The following is a 26,530-nucleotide window of genomic DNA, read 5'->3' on the forward strand; positions in this document are numbered from 1 at the left end:
TGATCCACTTAGTTCCAGGGTAACTGGCTTTCTGCGGAAAGATTGGAGAGGAAGTAGCTTGATGGTTGTTCTAACAAATGTAAACCTGAGGCTCTTTGGGCAGGACTGGAGTCACCATCTATGTATGGTATGGCATGTAGCTGAATGTTGTAGCTAATTAGATGTTAAATAACAGTAGACCGTTGGGCCTGAACCACGGGCTGAAGGCTAACGAAGCAGTTTTCTGGTTAATTGCAGCACCATGATTCATGACTTGCTTGATTCATGCACTGGCATAACAAATTGAAAAAACCATTGGTCTAGAAGGCTCATTGCAAGATTCATTGAAGTGACTCAAGTGAGCACATTTGCAAGTGGAGTAATTTGAGGGCTGGCACTTAGATTCTAACTTGACTGGGAGCTACCACAGATGAGCAGCAGAGCTCATATTTTCCATGCAGAAGGTCCCGGGTTCAGTCCCCGGCATCCAGGTAAAGCTGAGAAAGGTTTCTGCCTGAAAAGTTGGAAACCTGCTGCCAGCCACTGTAGACAATGCTAAGCTGCATGGACCAATGATCTGACTTGGTATAAAGCAGGCACATGTGCTCATCATATGATGCATATTTTAGGGAGAAAAGAGCATGTGCTGAATGGGAATTACAGAAATGTAGCTCAACTCAACTGATTTAGAATAGCCTATTTTTGTATTTCATACCAACAAATGATGTCCTCCTCCCCATCCAACTACGGGTAATGGGCAAATGGAAGCAGGCTTCAGTCCAAGTATCCCTATCTGCACATGAAAACTGCACAAGGAAACATGTATGTGATTTTCCCAATCCAGCAGCTATGATGCACATTTAGCCTTGCAAATAAATTGCACCTGTACTGATTAACACTTTAGGAATGGGGTGGTGGTAATTTGGGACTTCCCCCAGTCAGCTCCCCCTGCAAACTGCCTTATTGGCATATCTATGCTTCTTCGCCAGGGCCATGCATGCACAGCTGGATCATAGCCATTCTCTTCTGAGAACAGCAATAAACGAACTATTTTCTGTTAGTAGAGCAAGGATGTCTTTTAATTATTTTTACTGAACCCATCTCAGGTTCTTTTTTAAAAAACAACACCACATCAATGTACTTTCCTTTTGACTGTTCTTGAGACTGCCAAAGAATAATATGATAAGGGGCCCACTTTAATAGTTACAGGAAAGAGCTTTCCATGAGGTCAAAAATAGATGACCACATTAAGTTAAAATTGATAAGTGGCTCATTATCCCAGCACCCGAGCCCCTAAATGCAATGCTATTTCTAGACCCCAAATCCACTCATTTGTTGAATATTTTGCTGTCGGGAATGTAGCTTCATTGTAGGCAGAGAGGAAAGGCATCTGTCGGGACATAACGATCAATAAATAATTGCGAAACGGCAATGCAGCATGGGGATTTGAATTTAATCAAAAGAAGCCCATTCCTCAGATAGTCTCAAGGAAGCTGCGCCTAGTTATTTGCTCCGTTAGCAAACAAATTCTTGCGAAAGTTCAACATCTGACTCGCTGGCCTTTCATACAACGGAGAGATAATATGAAAACAGACCTTTCTCTGTTCATCGACAGGCCCTTCCAATAGACGAAGTGATAAATCTGCCCTTTTCAAAGCCCTTATCTACTTAGGGGAAGAGGCCACATCAATAATACAACACATAATTTGCCAAATAGTCTTTCATTTTTAAATATAATCACTTTAATCAAGTATTATTGAGCTAAGTGGGAGCCTGGATGTAGCAGGGTTTAGTCCTGTCCCCAAGGTTATTTAGCCCCATGCTGAGGTTGCACACATTCTCTAGGCCCCTCCCATGTGGTAAGATGGTGAACTGCATCAACAGGGAGTCTGTTGTATCTGTGGAGAGTCCTTGCATGATTTGGAGCCCTGATACAAAAGGCTCCCACTGCAGAGATTCACTTTCATCAGATAAAGGACCCAGAGAATCACCATAGCATCAAAGGTAGTGGGCTAAGCAAAAATAACTGCTGCTCTGTGTTCCCTTGTAGCTCAAGATACGTTTGAGAAAGACTCTTCTACCTGCAATCCAGAGCATCAGTTAGAATGTCAGAATTCTAATGCATAATGTGCATTATGCATAATTCTGCATAATGTATCAATTGACTTAGTTGGAGGCTACCTCTCACCCACATTCTAATGGAACACAACTATGGCTCTGAACAACCCACAACTATTATGCATCCTAATTCAGGCATGAAGGTTTAGCCACAAAATCTAGTGTTCTAACTTTCACCTGTCTCTAATTTTAACTTGTGTAGTGCTTATTTGTACGAAGAGTTGCTAAAGGTGAGATGATCAATCCTGCAATAAATGTTAATCTTTCCAGTTGACCAAAAGGAGGACATTTTTAACACTTCATAAAATTTCCTTCTCTGCAATTTGATTACCCTCTTTTACTAGTAGGGACACAATTTTAATCTTCTATATAAAGAAGAACTGAAAATTGCTTTTCATAGTCATTTTCCTTGAGTACGTAATATATTCCACAAATGAGACCCATGTCACCAATGTTTCAAAGCTAATATCTATAGTATAAGCTTTATCGACTGTTCATTAAGCAATTTTACTATATCATGTACATGCTTGATAAATGAAAGGCGCAATAAAGCTTGATTGACTAGGCACGGTCTAGACTGTGCCCTTGCTTAAATCACTGAAACAGAATACAGTGTTCCCCTTGCTGTATAAAACCGTCTTCTAAGTGCATTGTTAGGTTACAGTTTCAAATTCCCAATTATAATTTTACCCTAAAAAATGGTAGCCATTTTTTGCTAAAAGCAAACACATTTTAGATATGGTTCACCCCTATGCAAGGTGCCTAGTCTCCTCATGAGTTTGAGGGCAAAGGTCTGAAGCAGGAAGCCTCCTAAATTCATGGGGGTTTGTTTTAGGATTTTGAACTTCTGCACCATCAATTTTTAATTACACTGGGAGCTTCAAAGGTAGACGGGGGTCTCCACTCAGTGGCATAGCATGGGTTACCAGCATCCGGGGCTGCGTGGGAAGGAAATGGATGGAGTACGCATGCACATTCAACTGCCTAATGGTGTCTGCATCACCCAGGAGATCGCAGCCGCACAGATAAGAAGAGTCGTTCTGTTGCCTGGAAAGGTCACTTACTGGTTCTCATGGAGAAGCCATTTTCAATGGAGCCCAGCAACAGAAGTGCACAGCTCTATTGAGGCAGCACCAAATGGTACCGCCCTTCATCCACAAATCTCAGGGCAGTTCACATCATTTGTAAACTGGAGATTCTGATCACCAGGAAGTGATATAATTTAAAGGACTGCTTATATATTTGTTCGGCTATAATAGTGACCTAAACTACAAAATGTGGCTGCTTTGCTAACCTTAGACATTGCAATAGTCCTTTGAATCATAAGGAAATAGTGTGATACCCTCATTATTTTTCTTGTTGGCTCAGAATAAGGCCTATACAGGCTTGGATTTATAGAAGCTAGCGTGAATCAGAATTTTTTTAGTAGAAAAGACTAGAATGCATACCCAAGTTGAACAACCAGGAGACTGTCTTCCAGCACCACGTTCTCACATGAGTCATGTGACCCATGCAAGATCATGCCCCCCCCAAAAAAGTGTTTTTCCAGTGCAAGATTGCAGCACCCAAAATGGCTGCCATGCTGTCACATAAAAAAGGGGATATCCCAGTTTTCTTGGGATAGTTGAAGGATATGTAGAATGTCCATGGCGGGTAAAGTATGAGGATTGATGCACTAACTCAGTAGATCAAAGATTGAAACTAGCCAGCTGTTTATCTTTTGTCCACCATGAATTCCACAGAAATGGATGGACTTCCCTGTTTCAACTTTCCTTTGCATATCTGCTTATATTTTCAGTTTGCCTATTTCTGAAAGATATTCATCGTCCATTTCCCTCAGTTTATGTTTACAGCATGGAAGCAAGGACCCATTTGTTTTCTGATGCCCATTTTTATACCATAGTTATTTCAGGTATGTCATGTTCTTTAAAAGAGTAACGGAATTGGCTCAAGCACTCTGAACTGTCGGGGGAGGCATGCATTGTTATAAAACTTTAAACTCACCTGTTTACGTTCTTCTGAGTTGAGTAGGAGATAACGTGGATCAAATACTATTTTGTGTAACTCTTTTTCCCATGTGGAAAATGCAGAGACCTGAAGGAAGATATGAATGGAAGATATATAAACAATTTTCTGAAGGTTTTGGAACTAATCTGGCTGTAAATTCAATTTCTGAGTGAAAAAAACGGAACACTGCAAGAATGCCACAAGCTACAGCGTTTGCCATGACCTAACTTACTCAAGAAACAGAATAAATCTTAATCAAGGGAACTGGGATTAAGAGGAGAACTGGCTGTGAGAACAGAATGGAAAATGTATGATGCAGAAATGAAGAACAGCAAAAAAACCCCAAATGTTTGAAGGAATGATCAATACCATAGGAAACAGGTCAGAAATCAATATGACACAACTATAACTGTTTCATGGTGTCCCTCACCCACTCTTTTAACCGGGAATTTTAATTCAGAAATTATCTTATTCCTCAAATTCATTTCATTCAGCTTTCAAGTTTTCTTCTTTTTGTAATGGTCCTCTAAATACTTGTTACCGATAGGTTTTGTAAGTTGCTTTGGGTCAGTTTTCCAGAAGTGACTAATAAAAGCAGATGCAAATCATGCTGATGATAATAATAATAGATCCATTTGAATCAGCTTTCAGATCAGGCTTAGGCTGAGTAGAAACTGGGATGGGCTAGCTCACTATTTTTATTTAACAGGATTTATATACTGATTAATCACCCAAAACTTATTGTTTCACATAAACCTGTATAAAATTACTATAGAAAGTAATTGTTCCTCATTAGGTAATTCATGCATGTAATCCATCCTGCTTTGCTTATTCTTTAGCAGTTGGGGTCCATAAAAAGAAAACACAAACCAAATCTACAGTAGGGCAAAACCTTAATGAAACCAAAGTGTCATAAAACAGTGAATAAGCTTTAGAGTTCTCCAGAACTCTTCATTGGGCTAGATGCTTCACTGGATCTTGCTTACATAGTTATGAGACACATGTAGCTCTTTCATGGCTAGGTCCTTCTGGTCTAACTCTGTAATAATGGTCCCCTTTTGTCTGTCTCCATATCTGTACCTATCTGCCAACATCGGAATACAATGCGAGCCAGTATAACATACAACAGGTACTGGGGCAGTCTTAGGGAAGCCAAATAGACTATGTTGATATTAAATCTTGCTCTAATTAGCCTTCCAATCAGGGGAGAAACTTAGGTCAAACATGTTGGGAATCTCCTATAGGAGATGATTGCTCTTTAGGCTGAAGGCTTGTGTGAAAAATTTACTCAAAGGGCAAGATCCATGATTGTGCCAGCAAATACAACAATACTTCCTTTCCTCCCCTCCCCTTGTGTCCCCAATTTCTCTCCAGGGGGGTCCCCAGCCCTGTAGAGAAAGGGAATATTGTTTAGTTAAGCTGTTGCATAGGCAAGACACCATGATTTAATACCCAAAGTGTTAAACCTAACAAAACTTTATCATTTCCACTGAAATACAAAAGTTGGTAGAAATAAGAACAATTTTCAGATATTTATGTCCCGTAATGGATTGGATTATTCTGTTCTAACCTGTCCTATTCAATGCGCTTCTTCATAATGATTAGAACATACTCTTAGAATCATTAAAAAATTGTCCAGTAGCACCTTAGTGACTAACTAAGTTCTGGGTATAAGCTTTTGTGTGCATGCACACTTCTTCAGATACACTGAAACAGAAGTCACCAGACCCTTATATATAGTGGGAGGGTGGAGTTTTTCTCAGGAGGGTAGTAGGAGATGGTTGATTGACTCAGTGGGTATGGTAAACATGTTGACGACTGTAATTAGTCCTACTTAGTTGCTCTCTAAGGTACTAGTGGACAATTTTTATTTATTTCGACTGTGTCAGACCAACACGGCTACCTACCTGAATCTTAGAATCATATCATTAGAAACATGTCAAACATGGGATGTGGAATTAGTTAGATCAAGTCTAAATCAGAGACTGTTTTGAGTGTAATGGAATGTAATTAAACATGTTTCCATTGGGTACCTGAACTGTTATTCAAAGACAGAGAACATGCCTAAAATCAGGCAATAAGAAAGATTATAAGCTCTCTGGGCACAGATTACATTTATATAGTGTCCTTTACATCACCTAGCCTTTTGTACAACAAATGGAAGCAACGTAACATCATTCAACAGTGATAAATGTGGATAGGAAAGCAATATTAAAAAGCATTTATAGAAGCGGTAGGAATCATGAGATGGTTGCAACATACTGTTACAAATCTTGAGTTTATATCGTGTTCTCATAATCTGCTGGAATCAAGCCAGTCCAACCTTATTTCTTACCCCTCTTTCCAGAAGCATATCTCTGAAATGGGTAATACGTTCTTCCAATGGAAGTATAATCTGATCTTCAGAGGCTTTCACATTTTTCTCTTCGACCTTGTCTAGCCCAGCGTTCTCAGGATCTTCCAGTCTTAAATAATGCAAGTAATATGCAGGATGGAATAAATTTTTAACGCTCAATTATCTTTAAAAACTCAGCAGGAACTAGAAAAATAAAAGCAGCAACTTGTTGCACAGAGTGTTCTTGTATTAACTTATTTTTGTCTAAGTTTAAAGATATGCAGCTAGTGTGTTCTTAACCTCATTCTTTAGAGGCATTAGAAACAGACTTTCCCAACCTGGTGCCCTCCAAATATTTTGAGCTACAGTTCTCATCAACCATGCTAGAAGGGGCTGAGTGAAGTTATAGTTCAAAACATCTTGAGGGCACAAGGCTGAGAGAGGCTCCATAAAGGATGCCTTTATTGGAGCTGAGAGTTCAGATTGGCACACTGTTAAGACTGTTTTACTGGGGGATAGTCCTTACTTGGATGTTCAGCTTTATCTGGAGAAAAACTCCTACCTTGCTCCATTTAGGATAGAGTGTGTTCTCAACTTCTAGACTGGGGGAAAGCTCTGAAGTGATGTGGCACCAGATTTTGATTTGTGGGAAAACCATTTCCACCCCACAGAGGAGGTGAGGTTGAGGGCTTCACGGCCCCAACACGGGCGCGGCGGCTGGAGCCCAGCACCTGCGCAATTGGGGGGATTCCCAGCCATGTCATCCCCTGGTCAGCCAATCGGCTGGCTCAGGGGGCATGGCCTGCCCTACCTAAGGCAGGACGAGGCAGGGGATCTCCCTCTTTGCCGCCAGTCAGCTGTTCCTGCTTTCCCCACCCTACTGCCCTATAAGGTTTTTGTTCCTTGACCTTGCTATGGACCTTGGTTGGTCGCCGTTGAAGGGCCTGGTAGGAATTTTTCCACTTGGAAAATTGACACCACCACTTGGTTTTCACCTACCTCATAGCAAATCATCACAACTTTCTTGGTATTGGCAGTTAGGCATAGGTATTGTTCTGTAGATGGAAGAGGGGAGGTAGCGCCATCACCTGTCCCACATATTGAAGAGTAGTCTGATAAAGGATTCTGGGGGGCGTGGCCCTGTCCAAAGCCTGGGGAGGTGAGGGCCTAAGGCACGCCCCCTAGCAGTCACCCCAAGGGAGTTCCTAGTTGATGGGCATGAGCAGGACTCCTCCTACTGGTGGTTAACCCTTCCCGGACTTCAAGCAGACGGGCTGAAGTCGGATATAGTCTGTTAGGACCAATGCCTAAGCCAATACCGCTCATCACCAGTAACCAATAAATTTGTGGCCTTATTTAGCCCATTAACCTTAATGATTGTGTCATGTGTCATTATTTCCACTGGGGTGGGTGGGAACTCACCATGCAAAGATGTCTTATTCTGAGCCCCTTTTGAATGATGCATCTTCTCAAGATATTTACAATTTAAACATTTCCTGCTTAGATGTGTTAGGGCTTTATAGTCAGTGAAGTGATAAATATTTGTTATCTCTTTTTACAAACAGTTTCCTCTATTACCCACTGTGCTTACTTTAAGCTTAGTCAGGAAAGGAAACAGGAAACAGTGTTTTAACTCACTTATTAATTGCTTGCCTATATATTCCCACCAAGCCATTACAAGCAAGAACCTCTAACTTTCTACCTGTCACTTCCTACACAGCAGTAAATTAACAAAAGGACTAACAGGACCTGGCTTGTTCAGTGCTAACCAGAGACAACGGGCAACCCATTGTATTTCATGCCATCTGCAATGTGCAAGATTTGTTTGCAGGGTGACTAAAATGGTTGTTAGTTTTATTATATGTGTGCTATGTAAATTATAATGGCTAGTTCCTTGGGCAGATTGGAACTCTGCCATCTCAGCACTGAAGAAGCCCCTACAGAAGTTCCTCCAGTGAAATAAATGGAGATGCTCACATGCTCAAGAGATACATTATTCACCTGACGCAGGTGGCGCTGTGGTCTAAACCACCGAGCCTCTTGGGCTTGCCGATCATAAGGTCAGCAGTTCAAATCCGCACGATGGGGTGAGCTCCTGTTGCTTTGTCCCAGCTCCTGCCAACCTAGCAGTTTGAAAGCACACCAGTGCAAGTAGATAAATAGGTGCCACTGTGGCGGGAAGGTAAACCGTGTTTCCGTGTGCTCTGGTTTCCATCACAGTGTTCTGTGTGCCAGAAGCAGTTTAGTCATGCCGGCCACATGACCTGGAAAACCTGTCTATGGACAAATGCCAGCTCCCTCACCCTAAAAGTGGAGATGAGCGCTGCACCTCATAGTTGAATTCAACTGGACTTAACTGTCCAGGGGTCCTTTACCTTACCTTTACCTATTCTGCATCTTAGTCTCTAGCATGGGGAACAAAACTATAAGGGACATGGGTTAACATTATTCTGGCATTCTTGCTACACAACCAGTGGTTTAAATATATTGTAGTTCCAGTAATATCTGTTGTAGAAACTTTCAGAAAAGAGATTATTCTCTCTGACAAAACCAAGCTGAAATCAACTAACTACATTTGCACCTGATTAGAAACTTTTAGCCATTGGACATAAGCATGATTTTATTCTTGAAAGGTTCTAAATGGTTCAGCTGAAATGGGAAATGTTAAAATCTTTCAGCTAATAAATTCCATTACCCAGTAAAGCAATATGAGTCCTAACATTATTTTCCTTGCCATCAATAATTGCATTATACAAATTCACTCTTAAATTATACTAAAATGGGTATTGCATGATGTTAGTAGCTCCAAAGGCATCAAATTGTCACTCCTCATATAATAGTGACTTCGATATTATATTAGCCATTCTCATTCTCCCGAAATTATCCTATTCTGTAATACGATCTATAAAGCTTCCAGTCCAATTTCTGGTAACCCAAAATAATTTTTATTTCCAGAGAAATGGGTGGAAACCCAGAAAGCTACTTCATTAACGAAGATGCTCTCTGGCTGCCTCTTCTTTAGTACAGTTAATTAAAAATGACACAAATAATGATGAGCATTACTGTTCCCAACCCTAATCCTGTGGAAAACCATCGAATTATATTTTAATTTGATCCTGTCTTGTTTTTAGGAGGTAATTTAATTATTGTTTGATTTTATACCAATGTTATAGATTTGATGTTAGCCGTCCCGAGCCCAGTTTTGGTCAGGGAGGGCGGGATACAAATAAAGGCTTATTGTTAAGAGACTAGGGCCCTGTGAGATTTGACATCTTTCCGCAGGGCCTGCAAGACAGAGCTGTTCCACCAGACCTTTGGTCAGGGTTCAGACTGACTCATTCTCTTTGTATAAGAAGAAGCACAAAGGAGGTTCCCAGCCTGCTCATAGGTCCCTAAAATATCAGTGGAAACAGTTCTTCTTGGAGTGTATTAACCACTTCCAGTTTTAACGTGAAGATTGCCACTTCTCCAGTTTTAATTTTAATTGGTTGAATGAATTGTGGGATGTATCTTAATTCATTGATCGCTTGTATTATGTATATTGTCTTATTTATATGATGTTAGCTGCTCTGAGTCCAGCTTTGGCCAGGGAGGGCGGGATACGAATAAATATTACTATTTCTGGGTTAGTGGAGTCTGTAACCTGAAGCGTATGTAACCCAAAGTACCACTGTATATCAAAATGTAGCATGATTCATACAGCTATTATTTTTCTCAAAAATATATTACCCCCAAAGAACAAGTTCTATTCCTGATTTGGCCAGGATACTGTTTCAACAAATTGCTTTTATATTGTAAACTGTCTTGGATGAAGGGTGGCATAAAAATTTAATAAGCAAACAAATAAAATACAAAAGTCCATTAAAATTTTTACTCGTCAGATATTCTGTGGGCACAGTTTACAAACTAAGCTGCAGAGGAAAGTTTAGGATGGCTTTCAATTAAGTTCTTTGCAGAGTAAGCCCACTGAAATTAATGAACATGACCAAGTTAGCTCTAATAATTTCAACAGCTCTACTCTGAGTAAAACTGTTGAATTCTTCCCTTAATCCATGCAGATAAACACCTCTGCTATGGTTGGGTTTAATTTTAATTAAAATAATTTAAATTTAAAATAAGGACTTGAAATTCTTCATATAGTCAAAGTCCATTTTGGCATCTTCAGCAAAGGTTACTTCATGGATCTCATGTCAGAAAAAATATTACTTACTTATTTCTCTTTGTTTTAGTACTGTGATCATCATTTAAATCTTCTGCATAAGAGCCATCACTTTTATCTGCTAAAAGTAAAAAAAAAAAAGTAGTTAGACAAATTACAAACTTTACATTAGATTAATCAGCTAATAATTGTTTAGCTTTAGCTTTTCCTAAAGTCTATTCAGTTTCTAAAGATGTGCCCATTTATCTGGCAGTTTGGAGTTACCTTAGAACACTAGAGTTCCTGATAGATTTAGAATGATTTTAGAACAACATATGGCAATTTCTTGTTTTGATCTTCACACATTTTATTTAATACTACTTTTTTAAAATGAAAGGTTGTCATTTCACATTTGGATAATAAATAAAAAGAAAAATATGTTCATTTTATTGCTGACAAGTTGAAAAATTTGATAGAAGCTCCTTTCTGCCAGAAGTATCAGTGGTATTCTTACTCAAATGTAGGGGAACTATAAAGCTTCTCTGTCATTAAACGTGACACACTGTATTGCAATCAAAAACATGCAGACATTACTGTCTCTCAAATTTAGAGGATAGCCCAAAGAAATGATCGATTCCTGTTTTGGCATAGATATTGTCTAACAAATTACAGTGGGATGTGGCTGTTTTTCAGAAGAAGTGTGATGTTTATGATCCCATTATCTATTTCTGCAATTCTGAAGCACTTTATCTTTTCTGCATATAGCGCACCACACTCTGAATAAAAATGAACTGGAGACAAACTCCAGCTCAGTTCAGTGTGGCTTGCAATTTCTAGTGTGTCTTCCAAAGTCAACATGATTTCTGATAAGCAGCACACTTTTATTGAGGGGAAGGGTGAAATACTCCTATATGCCCTCCATTTTGAATATTTAAATATGAGGCTGGTCTATGATGAGAGAGGGAGTCATGGAGTAATTACAATTAAGTGTGTAAGAGAACTTTAAAATAAAAGTGTTCTCCCCAATCCAACTAGGGACTGTATCTATAGGCGCAAGGGCCCTCAAAGGTCATCTACCCTTTGTGGACACATGGAATACATTGTAATGCTGTCCCTAAAAGGTGGACACTCCAGCTGCTTCTTAAAAACCTCTGACAAATAATAGCCTACCATCTTTAGAGGCAGACAGTTCTACCATCCAACAGATAGTACCACCAGGAAGTTCTTCTTCATTGTTTCAACATAAAGTCCAATTTCTTGCAACTCTGAACCCAAATGTTTTCAACTCTCTGGTGCAGCAGAAAAGGTTGTCAGTCAGGTTGTTGAGTGAAACACCCAGGCAGCGCATATTCCAACTGTGCTGGTTCAATGCAGCTATCAGGCCATGTTCAAGGTCTTGTTACTCTAAAGCCTGGAGCAACTTGGGACCAGGTTAGCTGAAAGTCTGTCTGTCCCTGAATAGAGTTTAGAACACTTATGGTAAATTTTTATTCGTGGCACCACACCCTATACAATACCACAGGGTGGTGACTCAAAAAGGGCGTTTTCCAACGTTGCCCCTGCATTATAGAATGCCCTTCCCCCTGTCAAACATGAAGCATCAGCCAACAGTTATTTCTCTCAACTTGATGAGTCATCTTTTTGTCTAAGTTTTTCCTGAGCTATAATATTGGACCCTGTTTTTACTGAATTCCCATTTTTACCTGGTTTTATGATAATAGTTTTTAGGTTGCATCTCTGTCTTTACGGTAGTGCTTCCCTCTTTTCATGTTGCATTTCTGTACACCGCTTAGAGATTTTTAAATACAAAATATTTCAGAAATGCTTTTAAATAAATGAGGAATTTGCCCCATCATCTATATGGCAGCCATTCAAGTATTTGAAGATTGCTATCATATCACCTCTTAGTAATCTCTTTTATAGGCAAGAAAACAGGCTTCCATATGACTATTCCTGCTTAGACTGCAATAATTCCCTGACCTGATCTAGCAGTCAAGTCCACACATACACACAAGCCTCCTTTAAACATTGAAATATTGGCAATCAGCTGTTTGGGTGGAATATTCAGCTGACTGGCAGGACTCCAAGTTTGTTTGTTTTTTACCCTCAGCCCCAGCTGCTACACATGTGATCTATTAAATCAGAGTCAGGAAATGTGACTTTAAGGTCTATGCTCACACTTTATTTCAGTCATTTTGCCCTTAATGCTGTATTCTGTGCTATGCTAAACTCACTCTTACAGGTTCAACCCCTTCTGTCAGAAAATAGGAAGTGAATTGTTCTATTTTAGTTCAGAGTCTTGGTCACATCGTACATCAATTTTCCGAAGCAGGCTGCTAAAGAAATGAATCAAGGAACACACATGCCCACATAAAACCAAACTGAACAAAATTACATTTCTTACTACGCCATGACAATTTGCTATAATACTGCAATGGCTGAAGACCAAGGGTGCTTCCAGATGGAACCGTAACATCGCAAATGGGTCATTCGGGTATTGCAAACAGGACACTGGCAAAATGATTTGGGGGGGGGGAGAGTTTTGTTTATTGAATTTTCCCTGGAAAGGGGAAAACCTGATTGAATGAGAAAAGAAATACAGGCTGGCATTTTCATGTGGGTGCGGCAAAAATCTGACATGCATGAGTAGCACTGCAGTTATATCCACTCTGCTTGGCAACATAGTAATTTGTGAGGAATCAGATAGGAATGCTGTATCACAAGGCACACATAAATGCACAGTAAAGCTGGGTACTATTAGTACCCAGTAGGGACTGGTGAGACAGCATATGGGTGGGTCACTTGGAGGGGGGAAGTGTGGGCAACTTGGCACTGTGAAAGGCAGCATCAATCTGATGCTCCTGCTGTGACACACCACACCTCTGAGCGCCCTGTGACTTTCTTCCCACCTCTTTTTCTTGGCAACTGCCAACGACCCACAATATTGTGAAGCCAGCAGAACAACAGGGTCCCCACCTGCACAGCTTCACTGGCTGGTGCTCACAATACCAATAATAAGATAACATGCAACCTGTTCTGTTGAGGGAGGTCCTTGCATGCAAGAGACTGAATGTGGCCCAGGTGGGGAACCACGGACACTCCTTAAGAGTGCACACTTCACTGAAGTTATCTGGAGACATTCTGCCTGGGATTATTTTAGCAGCAATTTCCCAGTAGCTGAAAAACTAGGTAAAATTAATCCCTGCAGCCTTCTAACAGAGATCGTTCTAGTTCTGATGATACTCCTCTCCCTCTCTGAACTGGACCAGCATGTTTAAGGGAGCAGCTGCATACCCTTCCCACAGCCACCCAGCATGTCCCATACTGTATAGGTAGTCCGGTTGAATGCATGACCAAAAAGCCAGCATTCTGTTCTCACAGTGGCTAGCCAGGTATCTATGGGAAGCCCATATGCTAGACATGAGTGCAATAGCCTTCTCCCACTTGCAATCCTTAGCAACTGGCATTGAGAGGCTTAGAGCATCTGATACCAGAGGTTATGTGCAGCCATCATAACAAGTAACCATTGATAGCCTTATCTTCTACAAATTTGTCTAAGCATTCTGCTGATGGACTTTCAACCTTCTTGAAACAAAAATAGACCTAACCTATAATAAAATATGTAATACCATACTTGATGCTTATCAAAAGAGTATATATGTAACCATTAGGAATCAGTAGTGCAAACAAAGTATTATCTTTCTCTTAAAGAAGACACAAGTTCTTTAAGTGATTTTAAGGCATAGAAGAACCTGCTAGGAAGACGTATCTGAGTTAAGCTGTCACAAGTTAGCAGGCATCTGAGATGGAACATCTCTAAAACCTTTTATCACCCCATAGGCCTCTCTGAGCTGACTAGAAAAATCGACGCAGGGATAGACTTTAAAGTTATTTGTCTCTGTGTGGGAATAGATAGCTTGGATAAAGAGCATATGGAAAGCAAGCAGTTTCAAAAAAGGCACCAAAACCATCCACTTTCTGGAAGTAAACAGAGCTGGGAAACACAATGACTAACAGCAATACAAGAAATATACACAAGGGTCAGCTCTATACTTTATTCAAAACCAAACGCAAGGTCTATTCCCGAAAAGGCTAGGGCAAGACTGTATTGTTAAATTGGCCATAAATGTGTTTATTAATGCTGAAGCTGACTTAGTGCCAGACCAAGCTATTAGATTCAACTGAGTTCACATAAAAGTGAAACTGATAAAGAAGAATGACAAAGGGAAACGAAAAGCATCTGAAACTTTAGGTTAGGACACAAGTCCACTTTGACCTCAGATCCTGTTTTAACAGTTGAAGTTCTAGGGACGCTGAATGAGAATTTGTACAAGAGGAAAACCATTTCATTAATTCCTAAGTTTCTAGCTCTCTCCAGAGCACAATCCACTGAAGAGTTCTCCTGTGTGAGCCCCAATGAGTGAATGGGAGCGCCATCTGAAATATACATTTAAACCAGTATTCTACAACTGTAAACAGTCATGGCTTCCCACAAAGAATCTTGGCACCTATAGTTTGCTAAGGCTGCTGAGAGATGTTAGGAGACTCCTGTTCCCTGCACAGAGCTGCAATTACACGAATGATTGAACAACCAAGCCCTCTTCCCAGGAAATTCTGAAAATTGTAGCTCTGTGAACGGAATAGGGGTCTCCTAACAACTCTTGGCACCCTTAACAAGCTATAGTTCCCAGGATGCTTAGAGGGAGAGGTGCCATGTTCTCCAGTTGATTGAGGGGGCCCAATGCGCCATCCTGATGTCATGCACGTGACATCACTCAGCATCCTGATGTCATGTTTGCATCATCTTGAGGAGCCCGGGGGTGTTGCTGAACACCCTCTGAACATTGAGGGAGCCAGCTCTCTTCAAAAACAATATGGGGGTGTAACTGTGTCAGCCTCTAGGAACTGGCACATATGGCTGTTACAGTGATATCATAGTGCTTTCAATGTATAGTGCAGATGGGGTCAAGTGTTCAGCACATTTGGAATCAATTTCACTTCAACATCCAAGTAAAAATGCTTCATATGTGGTGTTAAGGTAAAAGGTCAATTTGACCATGAGGATAATTGCCTCAGCACACTGATTCCTCCCTACCCCGTATTCTATCAATGGCATTATTATACCATTTCTGCTTGTTTCTGCTGTTAAATTCCCAGGAACAAATCACTCAGCCCAAGCCCAATCAGCTTTTTAATCTGTTAGCAAAGGCTCTTTCTCAACAGCTGCCACCTGTCTATCTTTAATTCTGTCAGGGATATATAGGCAGCCTTGGACAGAGAGTTCCAAAAAAAGTGGAGCCTTTTCAGAAAAGCATGTAAGCAAGCAATCTCGAGAAGCCTCTTTCCTAAAACGTGGGTGAAATACTGATGCCTGATTAGACACAGCATTTCTTTAAAAAGGTGGCTTCTTATTATGGAGACAGAGTCAACAATTAACAAGGAAAACCCTGCAACAAAAGACAAGATCGCTTAGCCAGATAACATACTTTCTTACACTTACATCTTTCCCCCCATCATGGAGTTCACAGAACATGCACATGTTCTGCTTAACATAAGCAAAGTGCTAGCCTCATATGCTTTCAGACCATGTCCAGTTTAGAAAACATCTAGTGCAAAAACTACACAGAATTCAAAAGAGCTTTTGTTCAAGCCCATTTCACAAAGTTCCCCATGGCTGTGGCTGCATGGTCAGTAGGCTTCCCAATTCTGGAGAAACCACTCCCGTTGCCCCTATTCAACTAACAGGTAAAAAGTATTAAAGGCACCTTCTAGGCCTGCCTCTTAAAGGGCGGCGGCAGGGGAGGGACAATCAAAATCCATCATGGTTGGGAAAGGGTGTCCGCCTAACCCTAGAGACATGAACCAAGCAAAATCTGAGATGGACCAGCAAAGGCAAGACTTTGAAAAGTCAATTATAGAAGGTTATGCTAGTATGAGGTCACCACTCCTTAGCCAATGAAGGTGAACCATCAGGTAGACCGGGAAGTTGAGTGTTTCCACTGGATGCCACTTAAGAGTAATCTTATTATCAGGAATTAAGACTCTCAAAAGTCAACCTTTTTGTTTTGGCGGCCAAAAAGATCAGAAAGGAGACCCTGGACAATATAGCAGTGAACTGTAAGACCATTATTTGTGGTGTGACACCCCTTTTGCTTGTATTTATTGTTGATTCAGATTTGTCATGGCCAATGGCTAGTACAATAAAGTTATTTGGATTGGATTGGATTGTTGGGAATTAGGGAATTCTTGAGGGGAATTAGAGGATCTAGCAGGGCCTAGGGATCTCTAGCTCTGAATCTCCTGAATCAGAGGGTTGAGCTAGATGGCTTACATGGCCCCATCCAACACTACAATTCTATGAATGAGTAGCACATAAGCAAGCAGGAAGACAAGTCTAAAGTGGACTTTCCCCCCCACCTTCCCCAGTATTGTCTGTTTTGACTGGCAGCAGTTCTTCAGGATCTCAGGCAGAGGTCTTGCATTTCATTTCTGATCCTTAACCCTTCTTTTTAGAAGGAACAGAATGCAAGATGCATTGCATTGAAAAGCATAATGCACACCCATGAAATGAGCTTATGACACCTTCATGAATATTAGTGAGCATAAATTGTTACACAAATGTGCAATCTTTTTAATTATTTTCATTCATGCATTCATTTCAAGCACATTTGATTTCTTGCAGGAAGAGATGCTATTAACCTATAATGTTCTGATAACTATGGTTAGCCTCACTTTTGTCCACCGCGGCAGTCTAATTAAAGTTGTAATAACACAACAATCCAGTTCAATGGGACACTTAAAATGTAGTTTATTTGGGCTGTTTATCTTGTGAGTTAAAGGGTGCACTGAACATTTTTCTAGCCTTATCTTTGTTATGAAATATACTAATAAGAACTCTAGCTGCAGTTGGCATGGGAAAATGACCTGGTTATATCCCCCCCCCCCGTGTCCCCCCCTATGTTCAAGAAGAACATAGGACAGAGCCATTTCTTTCCCCAACCAACTATGCTTGTTTATTTATATACATACACCTTCAGTTCTGGACCCACTTGGTTCTGCTCTGAACCATCAATTCCCAGTTGATCTTCATCTCTTGCTTCCATCCATGACCAGCACCAAGCCCCAAGATCTTAACTCCAAGCCCTATTGTCACTGGAGCAGGTCGTGGGCTCCTGTCAGTGCCCTCCCTGCTAGAACGTGGTCCCCTTGGCAATTCCATGCCAAGGCTTTATGTATAACATGCTTTGCACCCAACCCGTTGCCAGAATGTTTGGTTTTCTGACACGGTAAGCCTAGCTACAGTGCAAACAAACAACTTCATAAAGGTTATCTTGAATGTGTGGTGTGGTTTTTTTTTGGGGGGGGGGAGTTTGCATTCTCTGAGGGTGGTGCAGTGGGGATATTTTTTATGATGATGTTGAAGAAAATGGGGAAGTCTATTTATAGTAACTCAGTTACTATATTGAATTTCCTTATGAGCATAGCTAGTAATAAGCAACAATTTGAGTTCACCTCTTATGTGATCATCAGACACAATAAATTAAGAACTTTGTTCTTAAAACAACTGTTGAAACATAAATGATCAGAGATTTTGCACGAGCACTACATGAAATACAGTGGTACCTTGGGTTAAGTACTTAATTCGTTCCGGAGGTCCGTTCTTAACCTGAAACTGTTCTTAACCTGAAGCACCACTTTAGCTAATGGGGCCTCCTGCTGCCACCGCGCTGCTGCCGCATGATTTCTGTTCTCATCCTGAAGCAAAGTTCTTAACCTGAAGCACTATTTCTGGGTTAGCAGAGTCTGTAACCTGAAGCGTATGTAACCTGAAGCGTATGTAACCTGAGGTACCACTGTATTCTATATATCTACAATAAGGTTACTTTTGGTTATTTCATACTTTTTCTTCGATAAATTATTCATACTAGAAACAGTATCAATCCTGGTTATTGCTGTTTCAAATACCCTTCAGAAAGGACATATTTTCATGATTTCAATTAATGTTCAAAAGGGGATTGAAATATATTGTTCTAATGTCACTGTGGTGCCACCTCACTTAAGCCAGCATAGCTGCACATAAATGACCCTATTTGTTATAGCATCTACGTGTGGGATTAATATGAGTGATTTCATATCAATCATCATAAGAAATAATAAAAATAGCAAATAGATATATAAGAACTTAATATAAAATGACTTTTCTTCTTCTGATCTATAGATAGTGTCTTTGTGGAAAGCTTTAGCTCATTAGTAAGGTAAAGGTAAAGGTAAAGGTAAAGGGGACCCCTGACCATTAAGTCCAGTCGTGACCGACTCTGGGGTTGCGGCGCTCATCTCGCTTCATTGGCCGAGGGAGCCGGCGTACAGCTTCTGGGTCCTGTGGCCAGCATGACTAAGCCACTTCTAGCGAACCAGAGCAGTGCACGGAAACGCCGTTTACCTTCCCGCCGGAGCGGTACCTATTTATCTACTTGCACTTTGTGCTTTCGAACTGCTAGGTTGGCAGGAGCAGGGACTGAGCAACGGGAGCTCAACCCATTGCGGGGATTTGAACCGCCGACCTTCTGATCGGCAAGTCCTAGGCTCTGTGGTTTACCCACAGCGCCACCCACGTCCCATTAGTAGTCTTTGGCTAATTAAACAATCTATGGCCTTTTAAACTGTGGGGTAGCATTGTAGTTGTTTGTTACTACATTGTGCATTTCAGTGCTTATATTGTAAACTGCCCTGAGCTCCACGGATGAAGGATGGTATAGGCGGCAACCATTTCGCATGGGAGTTCCGTTCCTGGCTCCTGCTTGCATCGACAGAACACGTAGAAGCATGCCTTGCCCCATTCTACCCCACCCCACCTCTGTTCTGCCGCTGTTCTGCCTCCTACAAAACTACTAGTTTTGTAGTAGGTTTATGTAGTTTTTATGTAGTTTTGTGGTAGTTTTATGTAGTTTTTATGTAGTTTTATGTAGTTTTTATATAGTTTTATGTAGTTTTCAATTTCATTGTTCCGCAAGGGACAATGACAATAAAGATATCATATCGTATCGTATCTTCCGGGTCCAAAAGGACCCACGTGTCAACGATTGCATGTCAATTACAGGTTGCCGCCTGTATAGAAATTTAATAAATAATCATGGTGGTATAGCAGAGTACATGCCTTGCAGCCAGAAGATCCCCAAGGGACTTTGGGCAAGATCCCTGTCTGAAACCCCAAAGTGCTGCTACCAGTCAGTTCAGATGGATCACTATGAGGAAACTTCCTATGCATCCATAGGATTTTCTGGCCTGTCTGGGACTTGCAGCTCACACATGGGCTGTGTTTGACTTGGTGACTGACAAGTTGTGCAGGCTGCTTGATCATCCTGGAATAAGCTCTAAAAGAAAGTTGCATCTTGGTTGCATAAGCGCAACAAGGAAAATATGTATGCTCAAAGGTGTTTCCTTCCTAGCAAAAGATGAGCGAGCACTGCTGATTTGCCCACCAGTACTAGACTTTAAAAATATTGCATCAATACACACACAGACACATACATATATAGAACACATACAATTTAAAATATATCTGAGCTCAGCAGCAATAATTCTTTCTTAGTGCCAAGGATGTCTTTAAGAAGTCTCCGGTGTCTGAAGATTGACTAACAATACCATGTTTTGGACGGAAGTACCTACATTTCTGCCAAATCTTCCATCATTCCAGCGAGATGGATCTTTGAGATTTGTTTTCTACAGCTGGGTTAAATAATCATTTATTACAGGACAGCTCCCCTGGGCAGCATAGTCAATAAAACATTTGGATAAAACAAGCTACGCTGGGGCATTTCTGATAAGAACAAATGAAATATAACTGCATAGAAGACAAAAGAAGGCAAGTCTAATTGCATTTTGGCAGAAGTGAAAGCCGCCAGGCCTTCTTCCATGTAAACATGTTTAGGGTCAGGTTTTAAAAATAGGTTGACATAAAGAATTCTTGGCTCCCTGATCACAACAGGTGGGTGCCCATCTTAACATAATTTATCTATTGAAACATTTCTATGTTGCCTTTTGCTCCACAAAGGAGTTTACAGAAATAAATATTTTAATAAAATAAACTTTGATTTTTAAAATCCAGAATTATATATAATATAGAGGAGTGACATCTGGTACAATGAAAATACATTAAAAGCTTAGAAGAATAAAACTGTCTTAATTACCCAGCTAGAAATCATGAATGCCATTCTAACCTCTCTTGATACAAAATTTCACAAGTGGGGCACTTCCACCAATGAGGCTCTATCTCAAGTTTCCTTCAACCACCCTTCTCTTGGTGGTAGTAAGGTCTCCATAGATTATCATAGCTGATAAGAAGGTCCACATAGGAGGAGGCAATTCTTCATTTAACCTGGTCCCAAGCCATTTGGGGTACTCCAGTAATAACCAGCAATTTGAATATTAGACCTTTTAGTGTAAATCAGAACTGATGAAGAGATCATTCAAAGATCAGATGCTGAACTAACACAATATCAACATTCAAGTTACGATCATTTGACATTCAACTTTGCATATTTCATGGCCATCATCTCAGATCTAAATAGACATCTTTTAAATTTAAATAGATGAAAATAATCACAGCATTAGTTACTTGCTGAAGTTTCCAGTTTGCGTTTATGAGGTGGGTCTTCAATGATTCTGTTAATATCACCACGATTCTTTAGATCCACAGGCTTCTCCCATACTGACAACTGCATTGTAGGGTTGAAGAAGAAGACTCGGTCATCTCCAGTCCAGACTATACACCTATTTCAATCAACAAACTAGGCTTAGAGAATCTCAAATACAGTGTGGGAAGAAAGATATTTCTTGCAGTGCTAATTCTAGTCTTATGCTGGCGTTCCCAGCCATGGTTCTAAAGAAAGTAGGTCTAATGCATGGTGACCCCACCTGCTGCTTTGAATTCCCATTATCTGGCCAGGCTGTGTAGATTCTCCTTGCAATTTGGAACAATGATTGCACACAGAGCTTTCATGTGTAAAAAATAGCTCCACACTTCAGACCTTTTCCCTCCAGTGTGTGGAGGGGAGCACAGTTGGTGGGCAATATGGACACAAAGGAAGGGTTGGGCCAGTATGTACAGTTTAGGCCAGCAAGATGCTGAACAGAATAGGACTTTGGTATTTTCCATAAGTGAATGCATATTCCATCCATAGTTCCACATTCATGTGCAGCTGTTGGAGGCTGCTGACTTGTTCACATCAGTGCCATGGTGAGGGCTATTTAACCCTTACCCCTTGGCCATTTTCCAAATAAATGCCACCTCCCCAGAGTTGCTGCTATCCCAGGAAAGATAAATGCAATTTGCTCCTGCAGGGGAAAGGGAGCATCTTGGGGAGGACAAATTTGGTCATGGTACACGGGCGGCAAAAGCTGAACACCGCTGCCGCCACCATTGAACTAATAGGCAATCTGCCCACCATGACTACATTTTAGAAGGTCTGTCATGGATTTGTCATGTATAGTTTGGACCTTAAAAAAAAATCCATAGACCCAATAATATATTTTTATACAAGCATGTCATGCAATAATAGGATGTAAACTTTGCAAAAGCCCCAGCAGGGCTGTTGGAAGAAATTTCATTGTTTCATGACCCTGATATATGTTAAGAAATCATCACTCACAATTATCAGCACATTTTCACAACTAGTAATTATAATTGCCATAATAATAGGTTACTACTGCAACACAATATGGTAAAGAAAGAAATACTTTTTTTTTTTAAGGCCATGGTTCATTTCTAAATTGATGCAGGCTGGTGGGACAAAGGAGTCTCCAGCTGTTTTGCATGATGTTTGCCATATATAATTAATCTACCAGCTATATTTATCAATCCATGCCATGGGTAGGTGGGGGTGGAATGAACAATAACCAAATATACATTGTACAAACATTTATAAGGGATTATAAGGGTAGGCATCACTAGATTCATTTCACTAACAACTGAAATGAATCTAAAATCTAATCAAAAACCAGCAGAATTTAGATAACAAAGTTAATTTTGGGATTAAAGCAGATTTCTAAAATTTGAACTTCAGAGTATGAATATAAGTGTCATTGGAAAAATATATATTAAACTTTCACAAAATGTTATTTTATTACCAATCATAAATACTCCACAGGGGCACAAAAAAACCCTTAAGCTCTTATCTGTATGGTAGGTGTCAGACGGAGGAAGGAAGCTAGATTTCAGAATGAAAGCTTGCATATAAATGAAAGATTAATAAAGATTAAGCAGTAGGAAGATGGAATTAGTTTTCACATAATAAATTAGGAGTAATTAAATTACAGCAAAATGTTACTGAAATTATTGGTAATACCTAATGGCTTTGGAAAGAAATCTACTGGGCAATTTTCAAACATGTTATCTGTGATAAAGTATTTTTTTCATCTCCAGATTAAAGAAGAAAAGACTCAGTTTAAAATTATTGTTCTTGTTGAACTATGAATTGGATAAACATTTTATGCTGTGATTTTTGTAATAATGTTTAAGGGAAATTTTATGATTGTTTTTGTGCATGTTTCGGAAGCATGGTTCTTAATTCCACTACCAACCCTGTTAATCAGCTCAGAAACTGTAAGCACACCATTGACCAGGTTTTTAGCTCATAGTAGATCACACTGAAGTTGATAGAAAGCTTAAGGAGCAGAAAGCTAAAGTACTATAAATATCATGGCCATGGAAGCATGCACATTAAGGAGCCATCATGTGATGTGAGAACAGGAGGATAAACCAGTACTTAATTGATTTAACATAAGATTAAACGTACTGTCTCAGTAAAATAAATATCTGGATTATATGAAGAATAATATTGAGTGCCACCAATGAATGCATAAACACTCATATTATTAGTGTCAGTAACTATCGGGGGCAGAGACCTCTGCATATGGCTTTCTATGGATGTTCTCATATACCAGTTAAGAATTTGTAAGCCTTTCCTCCCATGCCCTATAGCTAATCGAAACCATAGAGCTGCTATTAACCTTGCGTGGGGCTGGCACAGCATCCTGCCTGTCTCTTCACAACCAATGGGACTAATAGCAGCTTCAGTTTTGGACAAAGGAAAATGGCAGCCTCAGACAAATGAGCAGGCCTCACAAACTACTTTGAATTAGCAAATAACCACAGGGGATCCTGATCACAGATCTTCTAAATCATCTCAAAGTAAGCCATTAGTTCAGCTCAAAGCAAAGGGCTAAAACTGGAGAAACTCAAAAGAATGCTTGAGGAACTAAATACTGGCAAATTTCAGCAAGAACTGAGCTGACCCACACCTCGCAAATGGACTAATGTGCACATCTGCTGGCTTTTGCACTTCCAGAATGTTGAGGTGCAATTCTTGACTTAACAACAACAACAACAACAACAACTTATTATTTATACCTCACCCATCTGGCTGGGTTTCCCCAGCCACTCTGGGCAGCTTCCAGTAAAACAGTAAAATACAATAATTATTAATATTATCAAATATTAAAATCTTCCCTAAACAGGGCTGCCTTCAGATCTTTTCCAAAAGTCAGGTAGTTGTTTATTTCTTTGACATCTGATGGGAGGGTGTTCCACAGGGACTAAATCAAGATGCATGCAAGAATGCAGCTTTAAAGAGAAAATATATTTAGAAATGCATATTTTGCAGGGAAAAGTAGGCATTTTAAAATAGGACTTAAATAAATATGATTGTACTAATGAACTTAAGGGTGAACAGAGGCAAAAGTGCTTGAAATAGATTGATTCACCTATCCCTAGAACTATGAAGTGGCACAGCCTATCAGATCTATGACTTCAAGAAATAGCTGGGCTTTCTATTTTGCGGCAGGGGTGGGAAGGCTTGCAACTGTACTTATTATGCTGATTTTATTGCTTGGCTTGTATTGTTCATTGTATTTTATGGTGAACTACCCTAGCAGCCCCGTAGAAGGAATATAAGGATATGAACTAAATACATAAAATAAAAGCTAATAAATATTCAGAGCTGTAGATAAGTGTCCCAAATAAGATACAATTTCCAAGCAGTTAGAGATAAGGGTGGGCAAGCCCCCTGTGGATGACATTGGAAATAAGCTGAGCCATGTTCCAAACAATCAGGAAACAGTCTAATTCATTTCCAAGCCAAGCCAAATTTTACCCCTGATCTGCATCCACTAAAACAGAAAGTGGGAAGAGGGCCCCCCAACTCCTGCAGAATGAGGCGGCAAGAAGATTCTCACCAAGGGTGGCCCATCCTGTTTTGCCACCTGAGGCACAATGGGAATGTGCCACGGGCCTACCCTCCCTGCCTTCGTCCCACTTCCCATTTTCATCATGGCCATTTCTTTTCTTTTCTTTTCTTTTCTTTTCTTTCTTTTTTTGATCCATTTATTGATGTTTCAATGCATGTACATAATATTGACATAGAATTTCATATTTCTCATATTTATACATTCACATTTTCTATTACATTGTAAATCCACATTTAGTTTTTATTCCATGCTTCTGCCCCTTGTGACTCAAAGACTTCCCTCCACCCGTGCATGACTTCCTAGCTTTGTTTTAAGATTTATTATTGTGTTTGTACTGTGGTATTTACATTTATTCTTGTATTTCTATCTATATTGACTTTGTGAGATCAATTGATTGACTGATCTCATGGCCATTTCTTTTTGCCTGCCCCGGGGCAACACTGTGCTAGAGGTGCCAACTCATGGGGCCCAAACTGCTTTGCCCTCCATATCTTTTGGGAAGGGGCGTTCCCCTCCCCAATGTCGAGGGGGCAAAGGAAGCTGAGCACAGAGCCGAGCACAGCACAGTTTCAATGGCTGGCTCCTCCTCCTCCTCCTCCTGCCATGGAAGGAGGCCAAGCGCAAGAGAGGAAGGCCACTGGCCATTGAAGCCGTGCAGCACTTGGCTCTGCACCCGGCTTGCTCCCGATGATGTGACATCACATGTGCGATATGGGAAAGAAGAAATAAAACTTTCACGAGCTACTTGAATAGGAAGCCGATGAGCTAATTCTTTGGGAAGGGAGAGCAGCAGTATCTCCTATCAAGCATGATAGCAAACTTAGCCATCTTCAAGGGTGACCATTTTGCACATTCTACGTTACTATTTTGCTTTCGCAATGGAGGAATACACATGAAAGTAGAAGACGGCAGGCATTTATCTATTCACTGTCAGTGAGCTCAATGTAATATCCATTGTAATATGCATTACAATGTTGCCTTGGAGCCAACACATTGAGTTCTGAGAGCTAATTCTAAACTAAAGAGGGAAACCCTCAGTCTTTTAAGTAGTGGGATGTTAAGAGACGCACAGGAGTAAAATCTTCTGAAGCCTTTTTGCCAATAAAATTCTTGATCATTTCCCTGTCCTGGAAATTTTGATCATTCCACAATTCATTCTCTCCTCTGTTTCTAAATTCCACTTCTCTGGTCTGCGTTTTCACTGCCATGGATGAAAAGAGAATTGATTACTACCAAAAACGCACATTCATTGTCTGGACCATTACCACTGGGCTGGCTGAAGTCTAGGTATTTATTTAATAAAAGCAAGGTAATAGCTAAAATAGAAATGGTCCTTTTCCACATCTAACTGAAAAACCCAGCAAGCCCCTCTGGAGAGGTGCTTAGAAATGGATCCAAATGGCAGCTCCCTCTAGAAATGCCTTCACTTTCTCACTTCTAACCCAATTTGACATTTAATTTAACCATTATCGGTCTCATCTCCCAGAATCGCACACTGCTTGTCCCTATTTGGCATAATAAAGGTTTCAATTATCCAAATGCAAAAGTATGGTAATTTGTTTCACTCACAGGACACTAATTAAAAAAGGTGGCGATAGAAGAATTTTATATAAAAAACTAAGGCTACAATACTAAGCACACTCAATCAGATTTAAGTACCATTGTGTTCAGTGGGTGTAGGACTGACATGTTTAGGATCACACTGCAAA

General features: G+C 40.3%; 1 protein-coding gene across 2 annotated transcripts in view; it reads right to left on the minus strand.

Moving 5' to 3' along the window:
* TCERG1L (transcription elongation regulator 1 like) overlaps nt 1–26,530 on the minus strand; it is a 161,668-nt gene that overhangs the window by 6,287 nt on the left and 128,851 nt on the right. The window contains exons 8-11 of one of the 2 annotated variants that reach the window (XM_083443516.1): nt 21,193–21,347; nt 10,650–10,716; nt 6,440–6,569; nt 4,102–4,191 (exon numbers count right to left, since the gene is read on the minus strand). In XM_083443516.1, coding sequence (XP_083299642.1) covers nt 4,102–4,191; nt 6,440–6,569; nt 10,650–10,716; nt 21,193–21,347 — 442 coding nt within the window. Of the gene's footprint in view, nt 1–4,101; nt 4,192–6,439; nt 6,570–10,649; nt 10,720–21,192; nt 21,348–26,530 lie in introns of both variants that reach the window. The other variant, XM_083443515.1, reaches the window with a different exon arrangement.

Source organism: Podarcis tiliguerta, assembly GCF_965153285.1.
Source record: "Podarcis tiliguerta genome assembly, chromosome: 5".
Lineage (NCBI taxonomy): Eukaryota > Metazoa > Chordata > Lepidosauria > Squamata > Lacertidae > Podarcis > Podarcis tiliguerta.